Source organism: Triturus cristatus, chromosome 2_2 (assembly GCF_964204655.1).
Source record: "Triturus cristatus chromosome 2_2, aTriCri1.1, whole genome shotgun sequence".
Taxonomy (NCBI): Eukaryota; Metazoa; Chordata; class Amphibia; order Caudata; family Salamandridae; genus Triturus; species Triturus cristatus.
The window spans coordinates 550,566,972-550,590,743 of NC_140582.1; the positions used below are offsets into that span (position 1 = coordinate 550,566,972).

General features: G+C 49.1%; 1 protein-coding gene across 2 annotated transcripts in view; it reads left to right on the forward strand.

Moving 5' to 3' along the window:
• RBM46 (RNA binding motif protein 46) overlaps positions 1-23,772 on the forward strand; it is an 836,305-nt gene that overhangs the window by 293,207 nt on the left and 519,326 nt on the right. For both annotated transcript variants that reach the window (XM_085643272.1, XM_085643271.1), the window contains exon 4: positions 21,626-22,408. In XM_085643272.1, coding sequence (XP_085499398.1) covers positions 21,626-22,408 — 783 coding nt within the window. The remainder of the gene's footprint in view (positions 1-21,625; positions 22,409-23,772) is intronic.

Sequence of the window (23,772 nt, forward strand, 5' to 3'; positions counted from 1 at the left end):
TCATTTTGGTTGTAGACATGGGGAGATTAAGTGATTTGACCAGAATCACAGAATGTTGAGCTGCAGCAGAAACTCCAACCTGGTTCCCCAGTTGCAAAGTCTGCAGCTCTGGAATTAACACCACATCCTCTCCCCTAGGTGCAACATTTAATCAAGTGGTCAACGGGATAAAAAAACATAAAGATTACAAATAATGTAAAAGTTCTTTGTCGCTATTTGAAAACTCAGAAAATATGTCCTCATTTTAGTTTTTTAGAGCACTAACCATAATTTTGATACAGTTAAGACCCTCTCATATATGTAATTTCTAAAGGAAATGCTCTAGGTATTACAGTTTTGATTACATCAAGATGACGTCAGGCGTTCCACACTTTTGTAATAAATATAGAATGTTAGCAATCTAGTTGTTCATTGGGATACTGTTGAGTGGCAGAGGCCAGGGGCATGGACTCTGAACATTGAAGGCAGGTAGGAGAGTGCAGAGGCAACAATTTGCCCACACTGGGCAGGCAGGAAGGGCAGTGGCAGCACAACAGACTATGGAGGGCAGTGGAAAGGGGGGCAGGGGCAACAAACCAACAATACAGGACTGGCAAGAGAGGCTGTGGCAATATAATAGACCATTGTGGGCAGAAGGAAGAGGCAGTGGTAGTACAACCATACATGCCAACAGACCCGTTTCAGCCAGGAAACGTCCAATGTTTTTAATCTCAAATGGGCTTTATTTGATCTGTCTCCTGTCTACAATCTCCTCTTTGTCAATGTAACTCAAAGGGGAAAATCAATACCTCAGTTTTTTTTCAAAATCTCCCTCTTACCAAGTTCAAAATGTTCGCAAGTATGGTACATTGGATCATGGTAGGCAGGAGGAATTGGGGTAGGGACATGGACTCGGATAACAGAGGACAGGAGGGACATGGAGAGGTGCACCAAACTGACCCTTTAGGGCAGTCATCAGGGTTTACAGCAGCACAATACACCACACAGGGCATGCGGGACAGGAGTGCAGCACAACAATCAATAGAAAGCAATAGGGAGGGGACAGGACCATGCACATGGACAACAGAGAACAGAGGGGAAAGAGGCAATGGTAGCTAGCTGACCATAATGGACAGACAGGAGAGAAAGCTGCAGCATAACAGACCATAAAGGGTGGGAGGGACGGATCAGGGGCATTACAATGGAACAGACAAGCCAGGAGGGAGGGAATAAGGGTCTGCACATGGAAACAGAGGGCTGGGGGCAAGGGGGCAGGGCAGGAGCAGCAAGATGACCATGGAGGTCAGGCAGGATGGGCACTAGAAACAAGACACACCATGGAGAGCAACAATGAGACTATGATGGCATACACACAGACCATGGAGGGAAGGTGGAAGGGGGTCAGGGGCAGCTAACTGACCACACAGGGAAGGTGGGAGGGGCCATGGCAGCACAGAAGACCATGCATGGCAAGCGGGAGGGTTAGTGGCAGCACAATGGCTATGATGGGCAAGAAGGAGGGTGCAGGGGCATGCACAAAGGACCATGGAGGATAGAAGGGAGGGTCAGTACCTGGGCACAGACAAGAGAGTTCAGGGGAAGGGGCCTCACAACAGACCGCGCGGGGCAGGCAGGAGGAGCAGTTGCAGCACAACAGGCCAGGGAGGAGAGAAGGGTGTGGCAGTAAAATGGACCATGGAGGACAGGAGGAAGGAGATAGGGGCATGGCATGTGGACAGGCAGGGTGGAGGTGGCAGGGACAGGTTACAGTCATCTGACAATGCTAGGCAGGTGGGAGGGGAGTGGCAGCTCAACAGAACACTCAGAGTAGATAGGTGTGGCAGGTCCATGGAACATGGTGGGCAAAAAGGATGGAGCAGGGGCATGCACAAAGACATCGGAGGGCAGAGGGAAGGAGAATAGGGGCAGCAAGCTAAGCACAGAGGCTAAACAGGAGGTCAATGATGGGCCATAGAATTGGGCAATGGAGGGCAGGAGGAGTGGACTGGTACATCATGCTAAATGGAGGGCAGTGACAGCACATCAGACCATGCATGGCAGGAGGAAGGAGGCTAGTCCATGGATTCAGACAACAGAGGATAGGGAGGAGGTGGATGGGGCAGAAAGCTAACTGTTCAGAGAAGGTGGGTAATAGGAACTTTTTTTTTTTTTTTTAAATGTGTGTCTGTGCGAACTACTTAAAATATGAACAAGTATGCAGCATAATCTCACTTTTATTCAGGAAGAAGAGGATGTTTGTGACTGTGACTCCGGGCTCACTTGGCAGAAACACCCCCTGACCCCCCATCGCAAAATGTAATGCCTGTGAAAAGGGTAGGTGGACGCAGTGTTCTATAGAACATAGTCCTGAGAGCACGATTGAAAATGAAAACTAGATATAGTATATGGTATAAACTATGCACCAAAAAGTGTGATATAAGATGAACCGGGGCGTGAAATATAATATGCAATACATTGTGCGCAATGACAGATTCATTGGAGAACGCGAGATAGCACAGGCACTAGCGCGTGGTATGCGATATGCGCCTTGGAGTGTAATATGCACAGGGCAGTGTTGTGTAACCTAACTAGTCTCTAAAGTTGTAATATAAAATATGTGCTGGGGAGTGTAACGTTGCATATGCACTGTGACAAAGATATGGATCCCAGATTGCAATATGTATGGCATAGCGCTGTGCTTTATAACATAGGCATCGAGGAAGGCACGTTAGATGGGGCAATATAACCCGTGCAAAGGCAAGTGTGGCATGACATATTCACGGGGTGGTGTTACAGTGCACATGGGCTAGAGAGTGTCATAGCATTCGCACTTGCTGGTGGAATACAACACAGGTGTGTGGCACTCGGCGGGCACTGGTGGGTTTAACACAGCATTGGGTTCAGCCAGGAGCACGCTGTGACTCTCAAGTGAGGTTTGTCTCCTTTCCAGAGAGTAAAATAAAAAGTATTACACATCCGGCGATGGATGTGTGTTTTATTAACCATGAGGAGGGTTTCTTGCATAGTTTGTATTAAATGTGGCCATCAATAGCTACCCATGTTTGTATAAATAAACGACAAGGGTGTCTACTTGGAGAGTACCCACCGGCGGGGGCGCCGGGATTAGGCACGGTAGGGCGTCAGACACGTCAGAGCTTCATTAGCGGTGTAAATACATTCCACGTGGATTCATTGTATGCATAGTCGCCTTTTAATGAATATCACACAAATCGTCATGGTGATAGGTACATACGGTTTGTCCAGCATGTCCTAGGTGTTTCTATAAATATATATTTTTTTTAAAATAATAAAAAGCACAAAGGCTGGCCCCGGGGGATGGGGTCCCCGGGGCCATAAGTGGCCTGAGGAGGGGGGCAACGCAGCCCCCCTCCTAAAGAATAAAAAATAAAAAAAGGCCATGACCCAGGGGTTGGGGTCCCCGGGGCCGATTAAGGCCTTGGGAGGGCCAAATTTATTTTTTTCAACAAAACAAATTAGGGTGCAGGCCCTGGGGGATGGGGTCCCCAGGGCCAATAAATTAGAAAAAGAAGGGGGGCCACACAGCCCTCCTTCTTGAAAAAATAAAATAAATTAACGACCGGCATCGCGCCGGAGGCCACGCCCCCTCCTTGCAGCACTCTGCAAACGCGCCCCCTGGCCAGTTGTAAGTTGGGGAATTAATTCCCCTTCAATACTGAGGGTCCCTGAGGGCGAACTAGCCCAACAGGTGTCTCCAGTATGCGCCAGGGAGCTGCGTTGCAGACAGGTGTTCTGAGGCCACGCCCCTTTTTTACACCTCTATGCAACGCAGCTCTGTGGCGCTTACTGGAGGTACCTAGTGGGCTAGTTTGACCCTAGGGACCCTTAGGATTCAAGGGGACTTAACTTAAAACGGCCACAGGGCACGTTTACACAGTGGTGAAGGGAGGGGACGGGGCCTGAGGTGACGTGTGCAAACACGGCCTGTGGCGCGTTTTAAGTTGGGGAAATAATTCCTTTTCAATCCTGAGGGACCCTGGGGGCTAACTAGCCCACGAGGTGCTTCCAGTAAGCGCCACTGCTCTGCGTTGCAGAGAGGTGGTGCAGGCCGTGCCCCTTTTTACACCTCTCTGTAATGGCGCTTACTGGACGTACCTAGTGGGCTATTTTGCCCCTAGGGACCCTCAGGATTCAAATGTACTTAATCTCCCAACTAAAAATGGCCGCAGGGCGTGTTTACACAGTGGTGAAGGGAGGGGACGGGGCCTGAGTTAACGTGTGCAAACAAGCCCTGTGGTGCGTTTTAAGTTGGGCAAATAATTCCCTTTCAATCCTGAGGGACCCTGGGGGCCAAATAGCCCACCAGGTGCTTCCAGTAAGCGCCACTGCTCTGCGTTGCAGAGAGGTCGTGCAGGCCGTGCCCATTTTTACACCTCTCTGCAATGGCGCTTACTGGACGTACCTAGTGGGCTATTTTGCCCCTAGGGACCCTTAGGATTCAAGGAGACTTAATCTCCCAACTTAAAAAATGGCCACAGGGCGTGTTTACACAGTGGGGAAGGAAGAGGACGGGCCTGAGGTGACATGTGCAAACACGCCCTATGGCACGTTTTAAGTTGGGGAAATAATTCCCCTTCAATCCTGAGCTGCCCTGGGGGCTAACTAGCCCACCAGGTGCTTCCAGTAAGCGCCACTGCGCTGCGTTGCAGAGTGGTGGTCTAGGCCGTGCCCCTTTTACATCTCTCTGCAACGCAGCTCTGTGGCGCTTACTGGAGGTACCTAGTGGTCTAGTTGGACCCTAGGGACCCTCAGGATTCCAGGGGCTTAATCTCCCAACTTAAAACGGCCACAGGGCGTGTTTACACAGTGGGGAAGGGAGGGGACGGGGCCTGAGGTGACGTGTGCAAACACGCCCTGTGGCACGTTTTAAGAGGTAGTTTTAATCCCCTGCCCTATTCTATATTAGGGGCTTACAGAGGAGCTCATGCTAATCACAGGGGGACCCCAACGCATAGTGTTCCCTAGTGTATGTAGGTGTCTTCACTGTATTCTGAGTGTCTTTTAACATAGCACTGGCTCTAGGACTGGTTAGTCAGACTCAGTTACCACCAGTATCCGTCTGAAAAAGTTGAGGGTACAGGATGATTTTGCAACAAGGCTTCTTTCTGCTCCTCTGTTTGTTCTTTCTGCACGTTATCCTTCTTCCTGCACTTTTCTTCGTCTTTGCGGACTTCTGTTGCTTCTTTCTGAATTTCTTTTTTTTCTTTCTGTGCGTTTTTTCTTCTTTCTTCACATGTCCTATCTCTGTAGGCATAGTTAGAAATTAGCATTTAAAAAACCTTTGAAATGCACTGAAAAAACCATAGGTTTCAGGCAAATTATAGTTAGGAATTAGCATTTAAAAAACCTTAGAAATTCACTGAAAAAACCATAGGTTTCAGGGGCGTTATAGTTAACTGGACTTTTCACTCGTACAAAACCATTGAAATTCCCCCGTTATAGTTAGTTCAGCTAACTATAACTCTCGCGCCCGCAATGCACTGCTGATGACGTCACATATTACATCACTCATGACATGGTCAGTGACATCACTCATGACAACACTGATGACATCTCAAATGACATCACTGATGACATCATCCTTGTGATAGAGTGGCAGACCTCCTCTCCCCCTAATATAACCTTTGATACACACATTCAAAAATAGAAACTAACATTTTCAAAACAATGGACATACCAATACCAGTTACAACAACCTATTCAGTAATTTTAAGATCCACATACACAAACACTCATTCACCAACAGTCCTATACAGTCACTCATACATGTACTCACTCATATTTACTCATACACCTATACATCCTGTTACACAACGCCACTCATCCATAGAGTTACTCACACACATAGTCACTCATGCTAATAAAGAATCAAACATCCATTTACTTGCATATGCAGTTATACACACACCACCATACTTCTACAGAAACTTACACATACTTAGTCTTTTAAGCAATCACTTATAGAAACACATACTTATTCATACAGGAACTCTTTCAATCTCTCAGTCTCACATATACTCACTTATATACACCAATAGTCACATATACTAGTTTAAAACATATGTAGTTACTCATAAAGACACTATTGAGACAGTCATTCACTCACTAACACACCCATGCACACACTCATCCACCCATACAGTCCGGCACATGCTGTCTTCAACACATACAAACAGTGAGTCACTCATTCATGCACCTATGCACTACGTAATACCCCCACCGAACCATACAGACACTCAGACACTCATACTGATACTCAAAAAACCAACTAGTGACCTATATAGACACTCATGTAGCTACTCACCAACCCATGCAGCCACTTATACACAAAGTGAAAGACTGATACAGATATTTACATTTTTAAACATTACTCACTAAGCCATGTATTCACTAAGATACACTTAATCAGTCAGTTATACAATCAATTTTTCAAAAAGAAATCATCCATTTAGACACTTATATACCCATTTAGTTCGAGGCATGTGGGCTGCTGAATTCATATCTGTGCATAGATCGCCGCCTAGTGTTGGGTCCGGATGTTTGCACGTTGTTGTCCTGGAAGAGTCTTCGAAGTATCCTTGGATAGGTGACTCCTCCCCTGGACTACAGTGCGCATGGGCATCCTCTCCATCCTCAGATTGTTTTTTTCCGCCATTGGGTTCGGATGTGCTATCTTAGCTCAAGTTAGGAAAATATTTTGTCGAGGCCAAAAGGCCTTTAGTTCGCGTCGGTACTGTTTATCGATCGGTTTTCGATACAACCTTGTTAGTTTACTAACTTTCAGCACCGACTTTTTTCGCATTTACCTGTTCATCGACTACTTAGACGATGGAATCGAGGACGCCATTCAAGAGGTGTCCGGTATGCAATGCGAAGTACCCACACATCGACGTTCATCCGGTGTGCAACAAATGCCTTTCGCCGGACCACGACGAATCGACATGCATGGCCTGTGCCCGGTTCCGTTCAAAAAAGACTCTACGGAATCGACGAGCGGCGAGACTCGAGGCGCAGCACGCGGCACCGGCCCCAGCAGACATCTTCAACGAAACCGAAGACGTAGAAGAATTGGAAGTCTTACCCTCCAGTCCCGTTTCCGAACACGGATCCGGATCGGACGAAGTCGACGAATCACTCTTCCACAGAGGTGAAGACGACACCGAGGTAGGAGACGACGAGGAGGCCTTAGGGGCCGAAGAGAGTAGCTCCAATGATGAACAAGGCCTACCTGTTCAGACCGAAGAAGGCCCCGTTCCATGGCCTATGGCTCCGGTCGAGGGATCGCCTTCGGGCCTTACCCGAGACCCATCCCGCAGTTCTTCGGCCCCGCCCTCGGGCCCGGCCTCGGAAATTCAGCGGCAGCCATTACCGCTTAAACCAGCTGGTTTCCCTTCCATAAAACCGAAACCGAAAGCTGCTCCGGTTCCAACGAAACCGAAACCGAAAGTGGCGCTGGTCGGATCGAGGCCTTCGACGCCAGCGCGACGCGTCGACACCGACCGCACCAAGAGAGACTTCGGTGCCGAACTTGAAGCGGGCGACGTCGGAGTCGACAAACGGAAAAAGGCCTTCGGCGCCGACAAACCTGCTCGGCTCCCGGCACCGACGCCACTGACACCGAGGGCTGCACCGCCTGCTGCGTCTCGCATCGCTCCCTCGACGACACCAAAGCCTCACGCATCGAAGACGTCGACGGTCATCTCCGCACCTCGACTCGATGAACCACCGGCGCCGAAAAAGTCCACGGCCGCCTCTACGAACCTGGTCGGTGCCAAAGCCTCAAAGGCGCTCCAAGGACGACCTGGTGCGACACAAAGCACCAAAACCAAGGCTGCCCTCCAGGACCCGTCGGGTTCCGGTCCGATCGAAGCTCCAGCAGCCTCTTCGGTGCCAGCCAACATTACCTTTGGCTTGCCTCCGTCAACAATCCCGAAAATGTTCCAACTCAGGACACGGGTCACCCAGACTACGATTACACCTGCTGAGACGTCTCCGTCACGTGTCATCGACGCCAACACTGGCAGGATGATTCTCCACGAGCGAAGGATAACTTCGGAACCACCGTTGGACCCTTTCAGGATCCCACTAAAAAGGAAGCTACCTGTAGAATCAGAACCTCTCCTTTATGAACCTTTCCACTCATCCTACCAGGATCCACAACTATTCTCCCCCACACGTTCCGACACGGATGCGTTGGAGGACTACATGGATGACCAAGTCCCCTACCATGGAGACACAGACCCTGATGACCAGCAGGACCCTGATCACACTTGGGGCGACCCTGTAGACCCAGGTGCACCTCTCGATGCACAGGACCCACAACTCTATGGGGCAAAAACATCTCCCACAGAGGACACTGCAGCCTTCAACGCTCTTATTGAACGTGCTGCCAATAACCATGGGGTGCAGCTTCACTCTGACACCGTCGAAGATGACTTTCTTATGGACACTTTCGCATCCTCAGAACGGCATGTAAAGACTCTGCCTATGTTGAAAGGAGTCCTCAAACCAGCCAAGGACATTTTCAAGGAACCCACCAGGGCACGAGTGATAAACCCCAGGATTGATAAGAAATACCGATCAGCACCTGGGGACCCTACTTACATCAGAGGCCAATTACCACTAGACTCCATTGTCGTAGCGAATGCTCGCAAGAGGGCACACTCGCAAACGACAGGTGACGCCCCTCCCCCGGACAAAGAGTCCAAGGTGTTAGAGACCTCTGGCAAGCGAGTTGCCGCACAAGCTGCCAACATATGGCGCATAGCCAACACTCAAGCGCTCCTTGCGCGCTATGATAGAACGCACTATGACACACTGGAGCAACTATTCCAACATCTCCCTGACCAGTTCAAGGAAGGCGCAGAAATGCTCATCAGAGAAGGACAGCTACTCACGAATGCTTCCATCAAGTGTGCACTAGATGCTGCAGACACGGCTGCCAGAGCCATAAACACAAGCGTCATGCTGCGACGACATGCCTGGTTACGAATCTCAGGATTCAAGCCTGAGGTACAAAACAATATACTCAACCAGCCTGTCAACCCCGACTATTTATTCGGGCCAGAGGTTGACACCACCCTTGAGAAGATAAAAAAGGACACGGACACTGCAAAGTCCATGGGCGCTCTCCAAACTCAGTCCTTTCGGAGCGGCTCCTTTCGTCGCCCCGGAAACAAGGGAGCAGGTAGAGGACAGGGGTCACAACAAACATATAACAAAGGCAATACACAGACCACCTACGATAAAAACACCCGGGGTGGATATCGTGGCTCCAGTACAAAGGGCAGAGGACGCGGCTACGGCAACACCAGGTCCTCCCCCAAGAACAAGCAGTGACGCCCTCTCCCTTCCTCCCGACCACATAACACCTGTCGGGGGAAGGCTACAAAGGTTCCTGTCCACGTGGAACTCCATCACCACGGACAGGTGGGTCAAAGATATTGTAAAATACGGTTACTGTCTGGAGTTAACCTCCACTCCACCCACAATACCACCAAGAAACCGTCCTATGCCCTCAGAGCACTTAACGCTCTTACAAAAAGAGGTGCAAAGTATGCTTCTAAAAGGCGCTATAGAGGTCGTACCCATCCACGAGCAGGGTACGGGGGTGTACTCCCTCTACTTCCTAATTCCAAAAAAGGACGGGTCACTCAGACCCATATTAGACCTGAGACCCCTGAACCAGTACATTCTTTCAGAGCACTTTCACATGCTCACTCTACAGCAAGTCCTTCCGCTTCTCAAGCAGGGAGACTTCCTAGCCACACTGGACCTCAAGGATGCGTATTTCCACATACCCATCCACCCCTCACACAAAAAATACCTCAGGTTCACTGTTCAGGGGCAGCACTATCAATTCAAAGTCCTTCCCTTCGGCGTGACAACAGCGCCCAGGGTTTTCACGAAGTGCCTAGCTACGGTGGCAGCACATCTACGGAGGCAGCATATACACGTCTACCCCTACCTAGACGACTGGCTCGTTCAAGCGAAGTCAGCCCAGCAATGTGCCAGCCACATGTCCCGCACCATTCACCTTCTTCACAGTCTGGGATTCTCACTAAATTACCCAAAGTCCCATCTCCAGCCCGCACACGTACAACAGTACCTAGGTGCGACTATAGACACTCAGGCGGCCACAGCTCAGCCAAATTTAGTGAGGATCAACAGCATACAACTGCTGATCTCCAAGTTCAAACCCAATCACTCACTTCCAGCGAGAGTGTTTATGCAGTTAATAGGCATGATGGCCTCCTGCATCTTCATAGTCCCGCACGCGAGATTACATATGCGCCCGCTTCAGGAGTGCCTAGCACGTCAGTGGAATCAGGCTCAAGGACAGTTGAAAGACCTAGTGTTGGTGAGCGGTCGGGCATACAACTCTCTGCATTGGTGGAATCCACAAAACCTTTGCAAGGGCCGACCATTCCAAGAGCCTGTCCCACAGATAGTACTGACAGCGGACGCGTCTCTCCAGGGATGAGGAGCTCATGTACTCCACTACACAGTGCAGGGACTATGGACGACACAACAAAAGAAGATGCACATCAACCTTCTGGAACTGATGGCAATCTTCCTGGCCATGAAGGCATTCAAAGTACATCTATGCAACCAGGTCGTGTTGATCCGGACGGACAACATGACCGCAATGTACTACATACAGAAGCAGGGAGGAACACACTCTCCACAGTTGTCTCATCTGGCTCAGAGCATGTGGAAGTGGGCCATTCAGAGGAACATGTTCCTCATGGCGGAACACCTCCCTGGCAAGGACAACCAGATGGCGGATCTGCTCAGCAGACACAGCCACCAGATGCACGAGTGGGAGTTACACCCATCAGTACTCCAACCGTACTTCCAGCAGTGGGGTCATCCGGAGATAGACCTATTCGCGACAAGCGAAAACGCAAAATGCCAAAGCTTCGCCGCCAGGTTCCCACATCCGCAGTCGCAGGGCAATGCGATATGGATGAACTGGTCCGGCAGATTTGCGTACGCTTTTCCCCCAGCGCCGTTAATACCGCTGGTGGCCCGCAAACTCAGACAACACTCCCTGACACTCGTCCTAGTTGCTCCCACGTGGGCACGCCAGCCGTGGTACACCACCTTCCTCGAACTTTCCGTGGTGCCGCATCAAAGGCTGCGGATCAAACCCGCGCATTTGACGCAGAACCATGGAGAGATTCAGCACCCAGATCCGCAACAGCTGAACCTGGCGATCTGGCTCCTGAAGTCCTAGAGTTTGGCTATCTCAACCTGCCACCTGACTGTATGGACATCATCAAGGAGGCCAGGAGACCCACTACAAGGGCTTGCTATGCAGCCAAATGGAAAAGGTTCGTCATTTATTGCGGTAATAATGACATTAACCCGCTGGACGCATCCATCCAAAACATCATCTGTTACCTCTTACACCTATACCGATGCAATCTGGCGTACACCTCTATACGTGTCCATTTGACCGCAATATCAGCCTATCTGCAGACCAGGCAGCACCTCTCACTATTCAGAGTGCCTGCCATCAAAGCATTCTTGGAGGGACTCAAACGAGTCATTCCACCAAGCCACCCACCGGCTCCAATGTGGATCTCAACTTGGTCCTCACACGCCTGATGGGTCCACCCTTTGAACCTCTACACTCATGCGAGATTCAATTCCTTACCTGGAAAGTAGCCTTCCTGGTAGCGATCACTTCCTTAAGAAGAGTTAGTGAACTCCAGGCACTAACAGTTCAAGAGCCATTTATACAAGTTCACGCCAACAGGGTCGTACTACGTACCAACCCCAAATTCATGCCCAAAGTAATATCGCAGTTCCACATGAATCAAACTATTGAACTGCCCGTTTTCTTCCAAAACCCACAAACTGTCGCAGAAAGGGCACTACATACACTAGATGTACGGAGGGCCCTCATGTACTACATCGACAGGACTAAACCCTTCAGGAAGACAAAACAACTGTTCGTTGCCTTTGCCCCACACCACAAAGGTAACGCCATCTCCAAAGCAGGGATAGCCAGATGGATAGTTAAGTGTATTCAAATCTGTTATCAAAAGGCAAAACGCACATTAACTATTCTACCACGAGCCCACTCAACACGCAAGTTGGGGGCTTCCATGGCTTTTCTAGGAAATATTCCCCTGCATGATATATGCAGAGCAGCCACATGGTCCACTACACACACATTTACAAAACACTATTGTGTAGACGTGCAGTCAAAACAGCAGGCAGCTGTAGGACAGGCTGTTCTCAAAACACTTTTTCAGACCGCTGCAGCTGGCACTGGTAGCCGCCGCTAATAGAGGGCACTGCTATGTATTCTATGCACAGATATGAATTCAGCAGCCCACATGCCTCGAACTGAATATGCTACTTACCAGTATGCATCTGTTCTTGGCATGTAGGGCTGCTGACATTCATATCGCCCTCCCTCCTCCCCGGCGCCTGTAGCAGCTGCAGCTCTCAGAATTACTGTATAGCATGGTCATCACTTTCTGTATCTACTCCATCACTGCCACAATGGCGAAAAACAATCTGAGGATGGAGAGGATGCCCATGCGCACTGTAGTCCAAGGGAGGAGTCACCTATCCAAGGATACTTCGAAGACTCTTCCAGGACAACAACGTGCAAACATCCGGACCCAACACTAGGCGGCGATCTATGCACAGATATGAATGTCAGCAGCCCTACATGCCAAGAACAGATGCATACTGGTAAGTAGCATATTCATTCTTCCATCGACCTTGAGATATACATATATAAAACATAAGTAATTTTCCGAAAAACACACTGGATGTTGTCATCAGTGATGTCATCAGTGATGTCATTTGAGATGTCATCAGTGATGTCATGAGTGATGTCACTGACCATGTCATGAGTGATGTAATATGTGACGTCATCAGCAGTGCATTGCGGGCGCGCGAGTTATGGTTAGCTGAACTAACTATAACGGGGGAATTTCAATGGTTTTGTACGAGTGAAAAGTCCAGCTAACTATAACGCCCCTGAAACCTAGGGTTTTTTCAGTGAATTTCTAAGGTTTATTAACTGCTAATTCCTAACTATAACGTGCCTGAAACCTATGGTCTTGCCAGTGAAAATATATATATATATATATATATATATATATATATATATATATATATATATATATATATATATATATATATATATATATATATATATATATATATATATATATATATATATATATATATATATATATATATATATATATATATATATATATAATCTACTGGCGGTCGCCAGTAGATAGTTATAGTTAGGACCGTGTTTCCATAGGAAATCCGCAACATTCTATTTGGAATAACTTTGGCGCCGGTTGACGAATCCTCGCGAAATTTTCAAAATAGGTGGGGCGCTCCGCTCCTACCCTGAAAGTCTCGGGGGGATTCGTCAAGCGGGGGCTGAGAAAAAAGGGGGGTCCCAAAACGCGTTTTCCCCATGCATTTTCCCATAGGACCTTTAGTCCGAGCTACAGCCCGAACGGCTGAACAGAATTACTTGAAATTTGGCAGAGAGGTAGTCCTCAGGTCAGAGATGTGCCTTTTGCAGGTCTGGTGTAAATCTGTTCAGTAGGTCCTGAGAAAATAGCATTTAAATCAATATATATATCTGTAAGCTCGCTCCGTGCGCTTACGGTAAGCTTACAGTTCGCGTACGGTGCCGTGCGCGAGCTCAATTCTGATTGGTGGTTACATGACTGTAAACATTCGAATCGGTCGAAATCAGAAAGTGTCGGCCGCCATTTTCTGTCTCTCGCACTGAAAAACAAAGGTGGATAACGTGAAAAGGGGGCAACGAAGAGAGTTGCAGACCCCCTAGCGTTTGTCAGTGGGTCCACGAAGGACCAAAAAGTACGAAAAATACATTTAATAATTTTTAAAAAAAATCGCGGAGTGCGCGTACGGTAAGCTTACCGTACGCGCACGGCAAAAAAAAAAAAAAAACGAAATAACAATCACATTTATTAAATAAATTGAAGGACCCGCAAGGGAGAAAAAAAAATTGTTACTGTGTAATAAAAGGCGAGGCGCGCACGGTATGAACTGCGCAACGTGGGTGCTCGGTGCGCGAAGCGCACCGAGTGCCCACAGCGCGCGCACGGTGTGCGAAGCGCACCGTGCGCGCAGGGTGTGCACACGGTGAAAAATCAGAAAAAAAAAAAAAAAATAAATACATAACTTAGCATTTAAAAAACCGTACAAATTCACTGAAAAAACCATAGGTTTCACACACGTTATAGTTAGGAATTAGCATTTAAAAAACCTTGCAAATTCACTTAAAAAACCATAGGTTTCACACATGTTATAGTTAGCTGTACATGTCACTCGTAAAAAAACAATGAAATTCCATGTTATAGTTAGATCAGGTAACTATAACTTGCGCGACCGCAATCCACAATGTGTCATTTCAGATGTCATCATTGATGTGATGAGTGATGTCACTGACCATGTCATGAGTGATGTAATATGTGACGTCATCAGCAGTTTATTGTGGGCGCGCAAGTTATAGTTACCTGATCTAACTATAACGTGGAATTTCATTGGTTTTTTACGAGTGAAATGTACAGCTAACTATAACATGTGTGAAACCTAAGGTTTTTTAAGTGATATATATATATATATATATATATATATATATATATATAGCGTCAAGGTACATATATGTAGAGTCAGATATACCTGTGAATATTTTGGTGCCGATATTTCCTCCTCGATATCCTGAAACCACACCCTTTCTCCCCCAATTTTACTGTTGGACCTGCGGGTTGTAGCCAGTGGTGTACTATGGCTCTCCATTAGAAACTACTAATCCTGGTTCTGCAGACTTGTGTCTTATAGTATGTTTTTCCGACTTAGGGACTATATTTAGAAAGCATTGTTTAGGGGAGCTCCCTATTTGCAGGGCTGTTTCAGAGCATAACTTTGTCGCAGCCCTCAGTCGTTATTTAATTCTCTGCATTACCAAATTGTGCATGAATATGTCTTCTATTGCGCCACATCTGGAACAGGGTGATGACCTTTATGGGAAATGGATCCATATAAATGTTTTGCAGGAAGTGAAAGTGCACTAATTTAAGTCTGGCATTGTTTGAGACCTCTTTCGACTGTGAGCATGTTTTTTTCTCATTTTAATTAGATGATGAATTAATTTGAAGCACTTTTCCAGTGTTATTTCACCCTCAGGGGTATTTGTGTTTTTTGTCTGCTTTTAGTGCTCTTTGAATTAATTGAACCTATCTGACAGAATCACGTTAGTAAGATTCCTCACCTTAGAATATCCCCAGGCGTCAGGCTGGATCCAGAAAGATTTTTTGTCTGCAATACCCTTGCGCATCGCTAGGCGTCGTCTGCGGCTCCGCGTCCGTCGTCGGCGTTGTGCGCCGGGATGACGTCGTCGGAGTACTTAGACGCCGCCCTCGCGCGCTGACATCAGTTCTTCTTTTTTCCGTGCCAGACAGCGCCGATCCGGGAAGAGCATACCCTTTTAGTCATTTTCTGACTAAACTTTTTGGACTCTTTGGTCTATTCTCGTCGACTCGACTCTGGTGCCGGTAGGATGCCTGGTTTTAAACCTTTTGACTGCTGTCACCGACTGATGTCGGTTACGGACCACCACCGCCGGTGCCTTTACTGCCTTGGGGCCGACCACGATGCCGAGTCGTGCCTCGACTGCCGGGCCTTGACTTCGAAGGCTAGGCGAGAGCGGTCCCGCAAGCTCCTCGAGCTCCGGCAGTCGGCTCCGTGCCGTTCGCGGTCCTGGTAGAGGCGGAGGTCGAGGGACTGGTCGCAGCCATCACCACTCGTCCGGTTCCAAGTCTTCGGGTAAATCGAAGCATAGTAAGAAGTCCAAGAGGCGACATCGCTCTGCGGGCTCCCCTTGCCGGTCGCGCGACTCGGCTGAGGGTTCGGGTGGTACAACCCACGCGGCTCCATCGGAGCCGCAGGAGTCACGTCCGTCCCCATACCCGCCGGTCCCTGGGACTGACGCGACTCCGGCGGAGATCAGTGCCTTCCTCTCGGCCATGAGAGGCCTGGCTCCACCGTCGACGACTGCCGGCGTGCCTTCGGGACCCGCGGGCTCGACTGGGAGGTCTAGCGAGCCGGCGGCTCCGGCCCCGGCCGGTCGACCTCACGACCCCTCCGCCGCCGCCGCCGACTCCGGTGCCAACCCCCGCCCCAGCCTTCGGACAACGCCGTTTCCCGGTTCAGTGCCGGTCCGGGCACGGCGTCGGAGCGGCGCCGTTCGGCGCCGCATGCGACGCCCATGGGTGGCAATTTCATCTTCCGCCCGGCTCCTATCATTCCACCTGTCTACCAGGAATCGGATGACAGTGACGACTGGGAGGGGTCTGATGACCCTCTGACCCGGCAGGGCCAGTTATCACAGGACTGGGCAGACGAACTGGGGGATGTCAGTGGTCTTGACACCTCCCATGACACTGGCTTCATCTCTCCTCTGACAGTGGCTTCGGAGGAGGGTGCTGCATTTTCTGTGGTGCTGCGCAAGGCTGCCAAAGCCCTTGGGCTAGAGCTACCTGCTGTGGCCGTGAGGACTAACCTCCTCACAGAAGTGCTTCAACCGTCAGCAAGCTCCTCGGAGCCTCTGCTGCAGTTTAATGAAGCACTAGTGGACGTTCTGAAGGGCACCTGGTCCAAGCCCTCCACAGTACCTCCTGTGGACCGGAATGTGGCCCAGCGCCACCGCCCTGCTCCGGGAGACCCCAGTTTTCTGTCTATGCACCTCACGCCTGAGAGCCTGGTTATCCAGGCCTCTACTTCCCAGACCTCCTTCCCGTCCGCTCCCCCGGATCGGGAATCCAAGAGACTAGACCAGTTTGGTAAGAAGCTGTTCTCCTCCCTTAGTTTGGGATTGCGGTCTATTAACACCGCTTGTCTCTTGGACCGTTACTCCCACTCCCTGTGGGATACGGTGGAGGACGTGCTGCCCACGAGTTTTTCTGGGGATGTCCAGAGCACCCACATGGACATGCCCTTCGATGGCAGTCACCTTTTTGGCGACAAAGCGGATAGTGCGCTGGAGCGCTTTAAGGACTCCCGGGCTATGGCCAAGTCCTTGGGCCTCTCGGCCCGCGCCCTCAAGCTTCCGCTTTTCGTCCCTTTTGTGGCCAAGGAAGGGGCGCCCCTCACGTCCGCCTAGCCACAGGCCGCAGAACCAACCTCCACGCGGACGTGGATTCCGCCGAGGCAGTACAGGGGGACAACGTGCCGGTCCATCCACATCTACCCCAGCAGCATCTGCCTCAAAGCCCTCCTAGTCCGTGCTTTCAGGCCCATTCCACGCCAGTGGGAGGCAGAGTTCGCCATCACCTGCTCCACTGGCGTTCCATCACGTCGGACAGGTGGGTGCTGCAAATCGTCCGAAGGGGCTACTCCCTCTCCTTCGAGGCGACCCCTCCAGCCATGCCAAGGCAGTACCACCACATGTTAGGGGATCACTTGAATCTTCTACAGGAGGAAGTTACGGCCCTCTTGGCCAAAGGGGCCATCGAGCGCGTTCCTGGCCCAGAAGTAGGTTGTGGTTGTTATTCCCACTACTTTCTGGTTCCCAAGAAGGGCAAAGGGGGCCTACGCCCTATCTTGGACCTCAGGAGCGTCAACGCCTTCCTCCGGAAGGAGAGGTTCAAGATGCTCACCTTAGCTCAGGTTCTGGCTGCCCTAGACCCTGGAGACTGGATGGTAGCGTTGGACTTGCAGGACGCTTATTTCCACATCCCCGTCCTGCCGGCCCACCGGCGTTATCTGCGGCTCACGGTGGGCCAGGAGCATTTTCAGTTTACCGTGCTCCCCTTCGGCCTCACCAGTGCCCCTCGGGTGTTCACGAAAGTGATGGCGGTGGTCGCAGTTCATCTGCGCAGATTGGGGGTTCCAGTCTTCCCCTATCTCGACGACTGGTTGTTGAAGACGGGCTCGCCCCAGGCAGTCGTCTCCCACCTCCAGACTACGGCCGACCTCCTGCATTTGCTGGGGTTCTCCATCAATGTGCCGAAGTCGCATCTGAGTCCCTCCCAGAAGCTCCTCTTCATCGGAGCGGTTCTGGACTCGGCGCAGTCCCGGGCCTGTCCTCTGGAACAGCGGGTCCGGGATATTCAGGCTCTGATTTCCATCTTCCGGCCTCTATCCCGGGTTTCGGTCAGGTTGGTGCTGCGGCTTCTGGGTCTGATGGCCTCCTGAATCCTGCTGGTACATCACGCCCGGTGGCGGATGCGGGCTCTGCAGTGGGACCTGAAGTTTCAGTGGGCCCAGCATCGGGGTAACCTGTCCGACCATGTCTTGATCTCGGAGGGCACTGCAAGTCAGTTGCAGTGGTGGCTCACGGACCGCGATTGGGTCAGTGGCAGATCCCTCTCCCTACCCCAACTGGAGCATATAGTGGTGACTGTGCGTCCCTCCTGGGATGGGGGGGCCACATGAGAGAGGCGGAGATCAGAGGACTCTGGTCTCCGGCGGAGTCTCGGCTCCATATCAACCTTTTGGAGCTGCGAGCGATCTGACTTGCACTGAAGGCATTCCTTCCCTCTGTCCGGGGAAGTGTAGTGCAGGTGTTCACGGACAACACCACCGCCATGTGGTATTGCAACAAACAAGGCGGGGTGGGGTCGTGGACCCTTTGTCAGGAGGCTCTGTGCCTCTGGACATGGCTGGAACATCAGGGCATCACCCTGGTGGTTCAACAACTGGCGGGCTCTCTGAACGCCAGACAAGACAAACTCAGCCGCTGGTGCATGATGGCTCACGAATGGCGTCTCAACTCGGATGTGGCACAAGGCCTCTTTCAGCAGTGGGGAGGGCCTTGGTTAGATCTATTCGCCACCGAAGAGAATGTGCAATGTCAGCAGAGTTTCCAAGGCGGCACTCGCTCGGGGACACCTTTCGTCGCGAGTGGAGTTGCAGTCTGTTGTACACCTTTCCGCCTATACCACTTCTGCCCAGAGTGCTGAAGAAGATCAGGCGCGACCGGGCCGAAGTCATCTTGGTGGCTCCGGATTGGGCACGAAGATACTGGTATCCCGAGGTACTCAGTCTGTTGATCGATCCCCCGGTACGACTGCCTCTTCAGGAGGATCTTCTGTCGCAGCAGCAGGGGACTGTCCTCCACCCGAACCTGTCCAGTCTCCACCTCCATGCGTGGAGATTGAGCGGCGACAGTTGATGCCATTTGACTTGCCTCCTGAAGTCTGTGATGTTATTCTGGCAGCCAGGCGTCCCTCCACAAAATCGGTATACGCCTGCAGGTGGAACAAATTTGTGGCATGGTGCACAGCAAAGGCTGTGGATCCCCTTTCCGCCCCTCTTTATGAGGTTCTCCTCTTTCTTCTTTCCCTGGCCCAGCAGGGCTCTGCTCTGGGCACTCTAAAAGGTTATCTTTCTGCTATCTCTGCTTTACTATGGCTCCCTGATCAGCCTTCTCTTTTCACATCCCCTGTTGTTTCTCGCTTCTATAAGGGCATTACTCACATGTTTCCTCCTGTCCCTTTCGTAATGCCTCTTGTATTGACATATCTGATGTGCGCTCCCTTTGAGCCCCTTCATAATTGTCCCCTTCGTCTATTGACGCTTAAGACTGCTTTCCTGGTAGCCATCACCTCGGCTAGACGGGTGAGTGAGCTCCAGGCTCTCTCTTCTAAGCCTCCTTTCCTTTCTGTCCATCCGGACAAAGTTGTTCTCAGGACTCGTCCTTCCTTTCTTCCTAAGGTGGTGACTGCCTTTCACATCGGGCAGTCTGTTACCCTGCCCACCTTCTTTCCGCCTTCGCATCCTTTGAAAGAGGAAGAGAGTCTCCACCGTCTGGACCCAAAACGGGCGCTGTCCTTTTATTTGGACCGCACCAAGCAGTTCCGGGTGGCCGACCAACTCTTTGTTGGCTACGTGGGCGCTAAGAAGGGGCGGGCGGTGCACAAGCGAACCATCTCTCGGTGGGTCGGTTTGTGTATTAAAGCTTGTTACTCCTTAGCTAAAAAGGGACCTCCTGTAGGGCTGAGGGCCAATTCTAATAGGGGCACAGCGGCGACAACTACCTTGGGCCGGGGAGTCCCCTTGCAGGACATCTGTCAGGCAGCAACGTGGGCTTCGCTGCACACGTTTGCTAAACATTATTGCCTGGACAGCCAAGTCCGGAGAGACGGCTTCTTTGGCCGTTCTGTTCTCCAGGACTTTCTGGTGTGATCTTGGTTCGCAGACCCACCACCGAGGTTGGTATTGCTGGGGTATCTATTCTAAGGTGAGGAATCTAACTAACGTGTTTCTTTCAGATGAACAAGTTACTTACCTTCGGTAACGATATATCTGTAAGAAACATTAGTTAGTTAGATTCCTCACCGACCCACCCATCCTCCCCGTTCTGCGAACCGATATCTAGGGTTGAAGTAATTCCTTTCAGGACCCTAGAATTTTTTGGCACCAGTGTCGGTCTCTTGCATGGCTCTGCGTTCCTGGCGCGGAAAGCTATGTACAAGAACTGACGTCAGCACGCGACGACAGACGCGGAGCCACAGACGACGCCTAGCGACGCGCAAGGGTATTGCTGACGAAAAATGTTTCCGGATCCAGCCTGACGTCTGGGGATATTCTAAGGGGAGGAATCTAACTAACTAATGTTTCTTACAGATATATCGTTACCGAAGGTAAGTAACTTGTTCGTCTATGTTCTTATCCCTGGTTTAATATAGCCTCTTGGGTCTGGAACACTTGAAGAGTTCTGAGGAACTCTGTCCCAATTTCTCTGGAATTCCCTGCCAGTGTGGCATATTGGATGAATTAGGTAGATCTTACCCTGAAGACCTCTAGTCCCTCAGTGAAAGTGATAAATGTGTTGCTTGGGAATAAGTCTCCCAGGTTGTTACAGCCACCTTGCCATCGTTTCAGCGTAGGAGTATTCATTTTACTGCTGCTCCCCAGATGATTCCAAATTGATGTACTAAATATTTGTGCTAAAATGGTATACGCCCTCCTCTCATAAGGAGTATTGTGAGGGGTTCATGCTAGTAGGAACCCTCCAATTAGCTTTTCTCCCAGTTGTGTTCTCATACACCATTTAGTTGCTTTCTTAAATTGGCTCTTTATATAATAAAGTTCCAGATCTAGGAGCGCAAGGCCCCTTGCTTCCTAATCCAGTTTCATTGTAGCTATTTTAATTCTAATCCCTTTTAGTTTCAAGTTTATACAATGCCTTGTTCCATCACCTGTTATCCTTACCTTTTCAAATAAAACATGATGGCCCTAATATCTAGATGCGAACTGGATTGGAATCCCACAATAGGTGGATTACAGAACCAATGTTAACTTTTTTAAACAAGAATGTTCTCCACAGCTGCTATTGCCCCCTACCATGTACATTACACCGGGCTCACTTGCTACCTCGCCCCAGTTACTAGCGCTGTAACACCCCAGACTGCAACCTCCTCCACACCGACCTGGTATTGGACTGGGATATGGGAATGAGGCAGTTTGCATTTGCATCACTTGCTGACTAGGTTCTCACTTGTTGATTATGGGAAAGAGATTTCGAACTAACATTAACAGAGTCACTAACAAAAGCGACTTTTTATCCTTTTTGTTCTAGGTACATTCCAGCTTTGGGGCCACACTATTCAAGTTGATTGGGCTGACCCCGAAAAAGAGGTTGATGAAGAAACAATGCAACGAGTTAAAGTATTGTATGTGAGAAATTTGATGATTTCAACTACAGAAGAAACAATAAAAGCTGAATTTAATAAATTTAAAGCTGGAGCCGTTGAACGTGTCAAAAAGCTTAGAGATTATGCATTTGTGCACTTTTTCAACAGAGAAGATGCCGTTTCTGCAATGTCAGTAATGAACGGGAAATGCATTGATGGAGCAAGCATAGAAGTGACCTTGGCAAAACCAGTAACAAAGGAAGGTAGCTGGAGACAACACTTGAATGGTCAATTTAGCCCTAATTCGGAAAATATTTTAGCTTTTGCCAATAAAGAAGATTTAAACCAAAAATCACTCGGTCGATCTCCAAGTCTTCCAGCTCGACTTAATGGTCAGCATAGCCCAGCCTCGTGTGAATTAGAAAGATGCACGTATCCTTTTTTTCCAGGCACAAAACTAACTCCAATTAATATGTATTCATTGAAATCTAATCATTTTCATTCTGCAGTAATGCATTTAGACTATTATTGTAATAAGAACAACTGGACACCTCCTGAATATTATTTGTATTCAACTACGAGCCAAGATGGAAAAATACTTCTTGTCTTTAAAGTGGTTGTTCCAGCCATTGCAAATAGCACACACAGTTATTTCATGCCAGACAAACTGTGTACGACGTTGGAAGACGCAAAGGAGTTGGCTGCCCAATTTACACTGCTGCATTTAGGTAAGTGCACTTTCTTGACCTTTTAGATGCAACCTTTTTTTCTTAAAGAATACATGTATAGCCTAGACTACATCCCTTTGTATGTTCCTAAATGCAAATCCCTGTTCCACAAATTGTTTAATGTGTTGGGGTCTCCATAAAAGCATACTGCACAGCCATATTATTTTGTAAGTAAAATAACCAGCATGATTAGGCCTGTGCAGCTGAATCTTTATTCCTCATCACTGTCTAGTATCCAATGTATTTTTTAATAATTTGGTACACATTGTAAAACAATCACAGCAGCCACACAGGAAATCCTTTGTAGGTTCAAATTAACATCATTCATTAGTCAGGTTCAGTTGTGCCTTAAATTCCAGTGGGCAATGATTTATTTAATATATTTTGAAGATTCACTTATGTGTAAAATTATCAATTGTGTTTTTACACTGATCATCATGTAAAAGCGGTGAGACCAGCAGGAAATGTCTTCAAGGGTCAGTATCGACAGAGCCAGTAGGCAGCTTTTTCACATACATGAAGAAAGGACAAAAGGCTGCACTACTACGTTTATGAATTTGAATCATTATGAAATCAAACCACTGTTTCTTCTCACCAAAAAAGAGAAGTTGATTGCCTCCGCTAAATCACTGACAGCTTTACCTGTAGAAAATGTCACCCAATACTCAGTGTGCACTACACATAACAAACGGTCCACCATAGACTTGATCATCACTAAGAAAATTTAGATTCAGTGTTAGGATCCGGAGGCGAGGATTAGGCTTAACTTTCTTCACTTTTATTCCCCTGCAGCCTTTAACGTCATAGGATTTCAAAAGTAAAACAACATTTCTCACAAGTCCTTAGGAAAAGAAGAAAAACAGTCCATCCAATCAGGGCGCTGCACTTCCATAAATTAATCCCTGAAGACCCTCTATCCCCCTCTTTCTTCGCTGCTCTGGCAGCTTACAGATAAGTGCCTTTGACATTCTATAGTATTTCTTCTTTAGCATGCTACTACTTGCGGCGATATTGAGCGAGGAACATAGGAAGCCGCTGAGTTTCACGCCAGTGTGTTTTTCAAATCGCCTTTATGTACAATTAAACGGTTTTCTCTCCACAGAGTGGCTACGGGAATGCTCTTGCTCTTACGCGGCCGCTTCTGATTGCCAGGCTCTGGTGCACAGTGCAGCCTATCTTCCACTCCATGGTGTTTCACCAAGGTATTGAAACCGGTGTTTGAATACTTGAGAACTCGTGGAGTGCGATTGATCATCTACCTGGATGACATCCTGATCATGAGCCAATGCCGGGTACTCCCGACTGAACATTTGCTGATGACTATCGACCTACTGGAATCTCTTAGATTCGTGGTTAAGGAGAGG